The sequence below is a fragment of the Haliaeetus leucocephalus genome, unplaced genomic scaffold (genome assembly GCF_000737465.1).
Source record: "Haliaeetus leucocephalus isolate CR32 unplaced genomic scaffold, Haliaeetus_leucocephalus-4.0 Scaffold0, whole genome shotgun sequence".
Classification (NCBI taxonomy): domain Eukaryota; kingdom Metazoa; phylum Chordata; class Aves; order Accipitriformes; family Accipitridae; genus Haliaeetus; species Haliaeetus leucocephalus.
In genome coordinates, this window is record NW_010972436.1 from 9,116,813 (window position 1) to 9,129,323 (window position 12,511).

The 12,511-nt window shown below is 37.4% G+C and overlaps 1 protein-coding gene across 1 annotated transcript in view; it reads left to right on the forward strand.

The window, feature by feature from the left end:
• The window catches only part of PLXDC2 (plexin domain containing 2), a 278,226-nt gene that overhangs the window by 192,385 nt on the left and 73,330 nt on the right, over positions 1–12,511 (forward strand). The window contains exons 5-6 of the mRNA XM_010579409.1: positions 6,473–6,595; positions 9,477–9,595. Coding sequence (XP_010577711.1) covers positions 6,473–6,595; positions 9,477–9,595 — 242 coding nt within the window. The remainder of the gene's footprint in view (positions 1–6,472; positions 6,596–9,476; positions 9,596–12,511) is intronic.

Here is a 12,511-nt window from a genome sequence, read left to right on the forward strand (position 1 = left end):
AATGAGCAGCAGAAGTCATGTACTCTCACCCTGCTTAAGTAAGAAAATGAACAGGGAGAAATGAAAGGAATTATTCCTTTATACAACAAGACATTTTGGGGCAGGGGAGGGGAGTGGTCTGAGAGTGTGTTGTTGCATCTCTACAAAGCTTGTTGCATATGTGAATATACAAGCTGAAATCAAGGCTTTCCCTTGGGTGATCAGGGTTGGAGCCTACCCTTTTAGGGAAACCACTTTCCTCTTGTTCTGTTTTTCGGAAACTGCTCTGCTATTTCCCCTCTAGTCTATATGCTGCAAAGGCACTCAAGTAAACCTGCACTGAACTGTGTACTCGAATGGCAGCTCTGCCTTTGCCCAGCGACCGTCTCTCTCATGCAAAACCTTTCATTGTTCAGCTGCTGCTGGCAGGCAATTCCTTTTCCAGCTAAGTAACCATGGCTTGTTGTATTACTAAGGGGTTTAACATACGGTTTTACTTAACATCAGCTGCCTGATAAGAAAATGAACTTTTTTTTCCCAAAGCAGTCTTATTTCTTTCTGCAGTTAATATTTTGTATTAGATGGATAGATTTGTTCTTTGTTTTGAGCTTCAGATTGTTGTACCACTCCATTCATTTCAGTTTTTTTAAATGCATACTTTTTGATTCGGTCTTTAAATTCCAAGTACCATCTTCTCCTTTCTCTGATCTGGAATTAAGTAAGCTGTCTCAAGAAAAATGTACATCATGCATCTTTTTCTTCCCTATGAGTCAACATCTTCAGGCACATTGAATGGCAGAAAAAGCCTTCTCTGGGGACTCCCTGACACACTTTGGATAGCGTCAACCAATGTGGAAGGGGATCAGTTAGTTACCTTTTAAATCCATCAGGCTTTGTAGACCGTAAAAGTAATATAAGTGTGTGTACCTGAAACACAAATGCTGCTGTACAGAAGGTACACGAGCCAACTTGTACCATAATGGCAAAACCACCTGATAAGTAGCATTGGTTTATCGAGCTTTGGTGGAACTTACCTGCCATTCAGTCAAGCTCTCAAATTCTTCAGAACTATGAAAAGAAGGGAAAGATAATTACAGGGTTTTTTGAGGCCTGTGTCAAACTGTATATTGGCAGCTACACAAAGTGGTTTCGAGCAGTCCCATTCATGTCAAATGTGTTGTTTGGTATATCAGGTTGAAAGAAGTATTGTTTCAGGTGTTTATGTCCAATAAATATAATTTTTGAGAATAAACAAAATGTTCTATTTTTTTAATGAAAGCAATGTCATGGCTTTTTGAAGGAATAATTCCACATCAACTTATTTCATTGCTGTTATTTAGTACCATTATTTTATTTTTCAGCAGACACAGTGATTCTTTTTTTCTAGATCTTTTTAATGGTAAATAATGTTACTGTTGCATATTAGGTAAAATAGTTGATTTATAGGATAAAGTATGAAATAGGTAATATATAAAACAAGTAAAATATTAGATTAAGTCTTAGGTTGTGTTAGGGGTCTGTGGCAAGGTTTTGGTAGTGGGGTGGCTGCCTCTATAGAAGGAGGTGAGGAGCTGCCCCACGTCAGAGATGGATCCAGCTGGCTCCAATGGACCCACTGCAGAACACAGCTGAGCCTATCAGCCAAACTGGTGGCACCTCTGGGAAAACATGTTTAAGAAGGGGTAAAAAATGTTGCACAGCAGTGTCAAGAGTGAGGGAAAAAACATGAGAAACAACCCTGTTGAACACCAAGGGGAGAGAAAGAGGAGGAAGAGGTTGCCCAGGCACCGAAGCATCTGTGGAGGAGACCAGGCTGGAGCAGGTATTTCCCTGGAGCCTGTGGAGGACCCCACACTGAAAATGTGGAAATGTCCTGAAGGAACCGTGGCCTGTGGAGGACCCATGCTGGAATCCTGAAAGTTTATCCTGAAGGACTACAACCTGTGGGGAGCTCCTACACTGGAGCAGGGAAAAAATGTGAAGAGGAAGGAGTGACAGAGATGAAGTGTTATGAACTGACTGCAACCCACAACCCCCTGCACTGCTCAATGGCGAGGAGTTAGAGGGGTCAGGAATGAGGGAGTGACATTGAGCCTGGGAAAAAGGGAGGGGTGGGGGGAAGGTGTTATTTTAATTTGTCTTTATTTCTCACTATCCAAACCTATTTTATATGGCAATAAATTAAATTAATTTCCCTCAAGTCAATTCTGTTTTGCCTATGACAGTACTTGGCAAGTGTTCTTCCTGTCTACATCTAGACCCACAAGTTTTTTCATCTTATTTTGTTCCCCTGTCCTGTTGAGGAAGGAGAGTGAGAGACCAGCTGGGTGGGTGTGTGGCAGCTAGCAAATGTCAACCCACTACATAGGTAAAGACTGAACTGTCATAATAGCTTTGAAGAATTACTGAGCATCTAAAATATACATTCTCAAAATGGAGCCTACTTTTCACAAGCACATAGAAGTATAATTCATTTATACCCTGTATTCAGTATGATGCTTTTAAGATATGACCAGTTTCAGACATTTAAAAAGAAATCACACTTGAAATTATAATCTAAGGTGGTTTTTGTTCTAATTCATCTAAATGCTAAAGTGCAAAACCAGTTTATCATAATGTCACCTATATAAAATCAGGCTGAGGTTTATGTAACTTGTTCATGCAGGGTCTTAGAAGGGAGAAGTTAGTTATTAACCTAGATGTTCCATTTGTGTGTTGCCTGCATATCCCATATCCTATCATATCTTTATAGATGCACAATAGCACCTTCAAAGGACTCACTGCCTGTGCTGCTTTGATCCTGTATTCTGTTACTCTGCACACTTGGCAAACATTGTCGAAAAACCTTCTAAGTGGTAGTGAGTTTGTGCGCAGCTAGGAGTAGAAAAAAGAAACCACAAGAAAACTTATGTGCAGATTGTTGTAATCTTGTGTGTGAAATCTTATATATAAATCTAACATGTTAAAATACAACAGATAGGGAACATATTTTAGAATGGATAAATTCAGATGTAAAATGCACTTTTAAATCAAGTCAGGGTCCTGCATCAAGTGGAAGTGTGCTTTCATATTTAAGTGGTTATATATATATATGTATATAGTTTTCCCCTCTGTCTGAGTGTGCATTTGTACACTCTGAGGACTAGGAATATACCTTCCTTGATTTACAAGTGGCTTTAGTTAGTTCATGCTTAGTTTTAGTTAGATTTATGTATACATAAAAAAACTTACAAAATGCTGAGCACTGTTTCCTATTTGTCTTCATTCCAGCATTTAGGAGCATATTATGCTTCTAGGTATAGTATTTGTGGAGAGTTTGGAAAAGAGCTCTACCAACGCCTCCCACAAAGGAGAGATTAAGTGGTTCAGGAAATTGCAGGTCTGAAAAATTCTTCCTTGACTAAATGAATCAACCATGGGCATTTACCACTGTCAGAAAATTAGGTCACAGATACTATAAGCCAATTTTCTGTGGAATTCTGCAGAATTCAAGAATAAGTTAATTTTACATTTGCTGCTTTCTTTAAGTTGTAGTGGCAATGGTAAAATGTCCATGCTCAACAGTGGCTTCAGCCTTTGAATCTCTGGGATGATTTGAAATGACTTTGTGTTTCTTTTCAAGTTGTTCCAATGCATGACTGGAGTTCTCATTAGAATGATCTTTATGCAAGGCCTGCCTGCTTCCCAGCTATCATCCACCTCCTGCTTTCCATTTTTGTCTAAAGTAAAGCTGCATCCGGCAAACACTTGGAAATACGCTTTGTGGTTACTAATTACCTGGGTCGATTTACTTAGTTATGTGTTCCAGCACAATTGAGTCCTTTCTTTTCCTATTGTATCTGCCTCATTATTAGTTATAATGGTGACATTTATACTATAAATGGGATGAAAGCATGAAAGGAAAACTGTGTGTAAGGATAGGACCATTGTGCAAGGGATTAATAAATACTGAAGTATTAAGGTTAATTGTAATACATGAATATGGATTCAAAGGTTTTGTTTATATTGTCTTCAAATGGTTTCAAGGTTATAGACCTACCCAAGACTGTGTTAAAATATGCGTGCACATGGCCATAGGGATAATAAGAAGCACAAATATTCTGTGAAATGATATGTGTTTAAAATATCTAAATAAGCATGATAGAATACTTCTCAAGGGAATGACATTTTAGAAGCAGACAGCAATAAACAGGAAATAATGAAAATGCATTTCAGGGACTATACTTTGGCAGGACTGTTGGCTATCCTAAAATGATGACTAATAGAGTAAAATTACAGCCACAGTTGTATATTCCGCAAGTTTAGGTTTATAAATGACTTGTAAGTATGCGTGGGCAGATTTTTTTTAATTGGTGTTTCTTTCTTCCTATTAATTAGCAAAAGAGAAAAGTGGTATTTAGATATTTAACTGAAAGAATCTCTGTGTCCCATCCCGTCCCCCAAAAAGACGTTTAGTAGTTTAGTCCTAAGAATTAATTAGTAGTTAGGAGGTGTCCAGATATTAAAATACTGTATTGTTTGAATACATAGGTGTCTTTTAAAGCAAAGGCAGCTAGGTTCTTAGCTCACCCCTTTGCCAATGCCAAATGTTTCCAACTGAATCTTTTATTGTATTTTTCCACAGCTGGCTTTTTCTTAGGTCTCCTGTTGCCTCCACTTGAGTTGACTTCATGGTACTTAATCTTCACTGCTAACAGCCATGCAAGAAAATTATTCCAAAGAACCACCTTTTTTGTTTGTTTGTTTATAGCATCTTATGATTTCTAGAACTAGTTCTGTGAACAGTTAGCAAGGATTTACAAACATGTTTCAGGAGAAGACAGGAGTAGAAGGATGCCTAAAGCATTCCAGAAACTTTCTATTTTTTGCATGCTCTCAGAGATTTCCTATATCATAACAAACAAGCCTTTTAACAAACCTGTGTCGTCTCACAGTGGTTAGGATGGAAATACTATCATTAAGAAAGCGAGGTTGCACACTAATAGTTTTTTAATACCATATATTAACTGGAGTTGGCTGGAAAATGTTATTTCTACCTTCAGGATAATTCCAGTTGTTCAGGTTTGTGTTTAGTTCTGGAATTTCACAATTGTGTTTTAGGGATAGATTTATATGCTCCTTCATCATATGTTGTATTGCAATGACACTAAAAGTGACAAGAAAGGGTGTGTTGGGCTTGACGGTTAAAGGGATTGTGGAGGAAGAGAGCATAAATACTGTTCCAGTGGATACTATCATTTGCCAGTAAAGAATTGAATTTCTGTGAGACGTTTTCCAAATGGAATTTTTTTCTGATAGAAAATTTTCAGACAACTCTAATATTCTTGTTGTTATTGGGATGTTTGCTATTGGAATATACTTCATTAAATCAATAGAAGGAGAAAAAGCAAACGCTTCAGCATAAGGCACCATCTGGTAAGCACTTTAAGAGGAGAGGTAGTGTGCAAATCTTAGTTTTGAAGATCTACCTGTAACTCCAATCAGCTTAAAGTTTGCCAGTTTTGACCAGCAAGGCAAAGGCTAAAATAAAACTTAAGAAAAGGCTCACTCTAGGGCAATGGGAGTTTTTAAGTCAGGCTTTAGGTCAGGGCATTTAAAAAAAGTTAGTCCCATTAGTCAGTTGAAGTGTAGTTGGCAAACCTAAGCAATACAGGTTTATTTGTAGACCATTTATTGTTTAAAATGGCAGGAGTTTCCTGCTATTAAAATATACGAAGTTTTGCTTTGAAGATAACTGCAGCATAACTGTTTTCGCTGTAGATCACTGTTCTTCCTTGAAGGAAGAACTCCAGTTCCAAACCAGTAAGAGGTTTTGGGTGAGCACTTCTGATGAATGAAGCCCACTATTGATCTGAGGAGTACTGCAGATTCAGGGATGAATAGGATAAACTAGTGAGACTTGACACTGCAGAGAATGTAGCAGAAATGCTGCTTGGCTTATAATCATGAAAAAATCCTATCCGTTCTACTCTTCAGCTGACTTTTTTTTTTTTTTTAAGGTTGTCACCTTTTCTTGTCTGAAATAATCTCTTACTGTGTGTCTCTAGAAATCTGAAAAAGGGTTAGACTAACTTTTGAAGAGGTAACAATTTGCAAAAGCAAAACAAATTGTGCAGTTTTGGAAGGGATAGAAAGCACTATGGAATATGCATGGTGGTAAATCGCTCATTTTGATAAAGCCGCATATCTGCATTTTGTCCATAACTGGAGTTATTTTTCCCTGAGTTTGCTCTGGTTTTATTTCTGTATGAAAACTTGCTTCTTGAACTAATTGTTCCACTGTTTATCTTGGATCTTGTTCTTTTGGCAGCCATCACAGATATTTTCCTGATATTTTAGCTCTTACTTAATTCACCATAAAATTGGTGGTGGGATTAATTTCTCTCAAATGACCCTTTAATGCTCTGGCAATGCCTAGTTCAACCTGCCATTCTATTAAATCCCTTCATAAGTTACTGAAATGGTCTCAATTTTTTTTTTTTTTTTATTGTAGGTTTCATTTATACTGGAGAAGTTGTGCATCGAATGCTAACAGCTACACAATATATTGCACCCTTAATGGCAAATTTTGACCCCAGTGTGTCAAGAAATTCAACAGTCAGATACTTTGATAATGGTATGTAGTAGTCCTTCATAAATGAATGTGTCTGTGTCCCTTGGCTCTTCATATTTTCCTAAATAACTATTTTTGAAGGAAAATTGAAGATTTTTTTTTTTTTTTTTTTTTAACTCACAAGCTGTATAAAGCATGTGGTTAGATGTCCATAAACAGTTCTTAACTTAGAATTCTGTTAAAGAGTCCTGAATGCTTTTTCCTAATTGGACAGATATCTTCTGGATGCTAAAGTACATAAACTCAAACTAGAAATGTATTTTATCAATTTTAAAAGCAAAAATCTGTCTTGTATAAAAGCGCAAGTTCCTGTTACTTCAAAAAACCCACTAGCTAAAATGAAAATAGTATTTGTGGAATGCAATAGCAAGAATACACAGAAGCAGGGCAGGTATAAGTTTAAAAACCTGTTGATGACTAAGTGTGCCTGGAGTCCCAGGACTGGAATCCAATACACCCATCTACGCCATGAGTTCTCAACAGTCCCTCATACAAAAGACTGAAAGGTTAAAAGGCAAACTGCAGTGTTATACTTGAAGCTCTGTGAGATATTTCACAGGCCTTGACAGTGTGGATATTTGTCTCATGAAGTTGGTTACAATCAATATTTTGAAAACATAACCTATGTGATTAAAAGGCATCTGGTGCCTTACCTCAGGCCTTTAGCGATCAAATTCAATGATAGTGACTGTCTATTCTGAATTTAAAACTTACAGAGTTTAGTATCATGACTTAATATCATGAGATCTATAATTGTTTTAAATCTTCCAGGATAAGCCTGTGCCATTCTATGTATGTTTATTCATAGTTAATATAAGCACAAATTATGAACATGTCCAAAAATATGTCACATTTCCAACCAGGTGTGTTAATTTTTATTCTTTAGATCAGGGATCAAAATGTATCCTATCACCTTTGCACCTAGTCATAAGCTTTCCTTTCAATATAGTCATTACTTGCAGCATTTGTTTGTTAAAAATCCAATAAAATAGACTTACATAAGAAAATCCTACTCCTTGAATGGAGAATTTTCAAACAGAAAAAATATTCTTTTCATTTCATAAATTATTTGACATTATGGCCTGAGATCTGTCATCTCTACTGAAAGAATCTGAGGATTCTGGGGAAGACATTGCTAGTTCTCATTGTATTCCTAAATTCCATTCTCCATACCAGGTGTATCAAGCTGTATCACATGGCTTTCATGACAAGGTTGAATACTACTTTGAGATTTTGGATCCCTCTTCATGTGTAAGGCATGATGCTCTTTTGGACCCCATGTGCTTTAAGACAAAGAATTTGCTATCTTACTCCAAATAAAAATGAACTGAGCAAATTGTATCTTCAGCTCCATATTTCTTATTCATGCATGTTTTATCCCTGTAAGTGTGCTGCTTTAGAGTGGCATCTGTAGTGGGCAAGCATGGTGACCCATCGAAGTCTCACTCATGGAGCTAACTGCAAGGAACTTATTTACACATGAATCTACATAAAGGCCCTGGGAATGAAACAACTGTTCTGGAGGCAGCTGAATTCCACTTTAGCTTGGGATTCTGAGATGCACATAGATCTGAGGTACTCAAAGACTGACTATAAGAAGTTCTGGCTATTTTCACTCCAACGATTTTAAAAGTCCCTTTAAATTCCTTTATAATGAAATTTAATACAATCAAATAAATATTCAGAAAGCAATTAATGACTATGGTCACAGAAGGAAAGATGCACTGTGTGCACAATTAATGAACATGTACTGTGCTTATGAAAGACACATGGGACAATAATGTGGTGGACTTAGCACAGTATGTACCAAAAACTTGCATGCTCATAGTTTAATGACATCCCCTAACAAGGTGTGTTCATGGAATTTACAGCACAGAAGATCTGTGACAAAAGGTGTTTCAAGGATATATCAAAAATGCATTGAGCTGGATGCATACTGACCCACCTTGAACACTCCAGGATGAAAAGAGATAAAAGTGTCGTGAATGAAAGCAGATAACTCCCATTAGTGCCAAAGAGAGAAGTATGCTGAGGAAGGCATATAAAGACAAAAAGTCATTTTCAGCAAGCACAGTTTTGGTGATAAGTGTCTTTCAGCCAAGGTGCCTGAATATAACCCTCAACGTCTGTAAAACATGCTCACAGGGATGCAAGTTTCTTGGGGTACATTTTTAGTGCGATAAGTGGATATTCAGACAGAGAACTCCCATGAATATTAACAAGCCTCTTGCAACTAAATCTCTGCACACCAGACTCAATACTTACCCTGTATATGGACCCTTAGTGGTTTTAATTTAAACTATGTTTATTTATTGCCAGCACCTAATATTTTTCAACTTGCAGAACCTCAGCAAGGGCTTGCACCAGGCAAAAAAAAATTAATGCTATTTATATTAATGCATAGTTAATGGAAGCATCTGAATTCCTCAAATAATAACTTCTGCTAAACAGGCAATGCTATTAGCCCTTCAAATTTCAAAGTCATTAGGGTATATATATAGTGTGTAAAAAAAGCCACTGCAGAGCAGTGGTTGTGGGAGCACACCTGAACTCCCAGTGCTGGATCGTATCTTTAGTGATTGTTGACTCCTTGTGCAATTCCAGACGAGTTACTTGACCACTCACTTTAGCACACTTCTGTGTGAGTAGTTGAGGTAGTTATTTGTGGCACTGTGGTGTCTACCGGTAAGAGGATTTCAGTTGCAACTTGTGTTTGTAATATCTTTATCATTTCAAGATGCTGGGCTGAAAGTTGCTGAAAAGAGACAAAGCACTGTTCTTGTTTCAAGTAACTGCAGTTAAGTACTTTTTCTATAGTCAGTTAATATTTTTCTCACATTTTTTTCTTCCCTTTGCCTCTCTACCCCCACTCTGGGGTTCACAGGCACAGCACTAGTTGTCCAGTGGGACCATGTACATCTGCAGGATAATTACAACCTGGGCAGTTTCACTTTTCAGGCCACCCTTCTCAATGATGGGCGTATCATTTTCGGCTACAAAGAAGTAAGTCGGGTCTGAAAATTGTCATTTAAGTAGACAAATTACTTTCAACCTGCCAGAAATTTCCCTAAATTTTGGGGGGGATATTTGAAAGTTCAGCTATATAAGACCATTTCAGTATATTGCTTATAAGATCACTATTTTGCTGAAAATGACATTTTATTGTAAAAGTGATGTTCATGTGATGGACTTGAAAACCATCCACATGGCACCAATGTGTTACTCCTGGATTACAAGTGGCCTTTTTTAGGTGGTTGTAAGTGTTGAGTAAATTCTTGATTGTTTAGTAAATTCCTCTTGGGTTCTGAAAGTTAGGGTCCAATTTGCTCAATTAGTTCACCTAACTGTTTGAAAATACTCTAGAATCAATGGTTAGTATTAAAGTGTCACCTTTTTCCTGAAGCTATTATTTTTTGGCAACTGATGTATTTCAAAGTTCATATGTTTCAAATAAGAAATAACTGGTTGGTATCTCTAGCTCTGTGAGGTTTTCCATCCGTTTGGTGATAACACTGGTTAGATTGAGGCCATTTTGTTTGTTTTCATAGCACCAATATGTTGTTGTCTCAGTTGGGCTCTTCCGCGTGCTCCAAGTGTTTCAGAATTTCAGTTGTTACTTTAGGTGATTTTTTTTTTTCTTGCTAGAGTTGCTAGAGTCTTGGAGCCTATAGCCTAGAGGCTATACCTCCAGTTAAATTTCATGCAAATGAGAATCAGAAGGTAGATAAACTCAAATCTCTAGGGGCAGAGAACAATTTCTTTTTTTTATTTGGTTATTTTAATCTCAGTTTGGCACGCAAAGTGTGACTTTCTCTTTAAGATGTCTCTCTGTTATCCTCCTTACATTAAAAAAATGTAATCAGTGATATAACTGATTGCCCAGACTTGGAGAAATCTAGGTTCTCTTCTCTCTCTGCTGTAAACCAGTTGTGAGCCTTCAGGCTCGTTTTTCATGCCTATGTTGAAGCCATGCACCTGAATGAAGCAGAAATAATAGTAGTCCTGTCCCCTTCATTAGAAAGCTAGTGAGGATCTGTGTTAGTCTACTAACAGTAGTCATATCTTCACCTAAGATAGATGTCTTTGCATCTTGCAAACAACATTGCTGCAGGATACTCTTACTGAATTAGTTCTGTAGACACAACAAACTTCTGGTATGCCCACGGACCTGGCTTTCCTTATCTTATAAAAGACATGCTGATGCAAGGTCTGCTTAGACTCCGTGTCTGAACATTATGTACAGGCTAGTATCTTCATCTCTGAAAATGCAGTTTATTTGCATTTTGACTCCAGCTTCATGAAAAGTTTACTCTGCTTAGCACAATGGAGCCTGTGCTTGATCAAAGGAGTATGCACCAAAGCTTTGTTTTTCTCCTGTTGTTGAAATTTTTTTAAAGAAAAAAAAAATCTTTTTAAAGACTGCAGAAAAGTTCCTGCCTTCAAGACCCAGAGAAGTGGGGAAGGACACTACTTCAATTTCTAATTTTAGAGATACGCTTGACAAGAACTATATATGCGTTCTGACGTTAAAATGGTGACATTTTCAGGACACTACTATTCTTGGTTATGAGATGCTCTGCCCTGTCTGTTACTGTCCAGCCCTGTGCAAAATGAATCTAACATGGTTGATAGAACCTGTTGCTCTAGACTGATAGTATCTTGCATTCATTTTGCATAAATATAAATGGTGATGCAGAGTGCCAGGCAGTGGAAAACTTTATTCATTTAGGAAGACAGGAGGAAATGGGCCACCTTATTAATCGCATGTGGTTCCCTAGAATTGCATGCAAGTACATCATTTAGTCTGTGGCTAAACAATTTCTATGCTACAACGGTGTAGGCTGCTTGCTCTCACTGCACTGCTGGAAGCTTCCTCCAGCACCACAGTGCTTTTGTGGGGGGGAGTTATTGATGTTCCTTTCATTAATTCTGAAGCAGAAAGAATTGGAATTTAAAAATGAGATAATTTACATTTTTTTCCACTGCTGAATCTTTGAAAGCCCCTGTTATGAGTTATTCTTGTCCTGAATGGAGTTACCAAACATCACTTTGGAATTACTGCACGTAGTTAAGGAAAGAGACTTTCTAAAGTGGTGATAGTAACATGCTAGTGATCTGTAAATCTTTTGACAAATGATTTCTGTAAAATCTTAGAACGTTACAACTAGTGTATTCCTTTGGGGAATGTATTTGGAAGCTGAGATTACCGGAAGGCTATACTCTTTATTTGCACCTTTTACTCCATTAAAACTACCTTAGCTTTTCACCTAAATGAGGAAAACTGAATAAAATTTCCAATCACTGATCAGACACAAGTTGTCTGAAAAAAAACCTGAGACACTTGTGAATTTAAACTTGACTCTAGTGCTTATAAGTCTGGCTAGGAATTTATTTACTTTCCAGTGCTGAATCCATTGCTTTCCTTCCTTTTGGAACCATCTCTCTTGCTGGTGAGTCATGTTGTCAGGAGCCCCATTAACTCCAGTAAGGTTACCTATGTGAGTGCTCACTAACATGAGTAAAAGTTGTACAAGAAGAGTTCCACCATCTTTTTGGTGCCATTTCATTTTAGCATCACAGTTCACTAAAAATGACAGTGATGTATAGCAAATCTGCGAGGTCTTCATTGCATTGTCATTGAAAGTCTCCAGGCTGAAACACCTGCATGTAAGAAATGCAGCAGACAGGTTGCCAGTAACTTTATAAAGCATCCCACAGGGACTCTGTACTAGTGACACCAGGCATTTATCTTGAAGAATCAACTTTTAAAATAACTGTGATTATACTTTTAAGGGAGGTACAGATAGGGACTTTTATGTCTAAAGCACTTCAGGTAAATTCTACCTTTTATTTCTTGGTTATTCAAACCATTTGAGATTCCCTGTTTCATATCCTTCCTGCTCCTGCATCAGGTTTGCT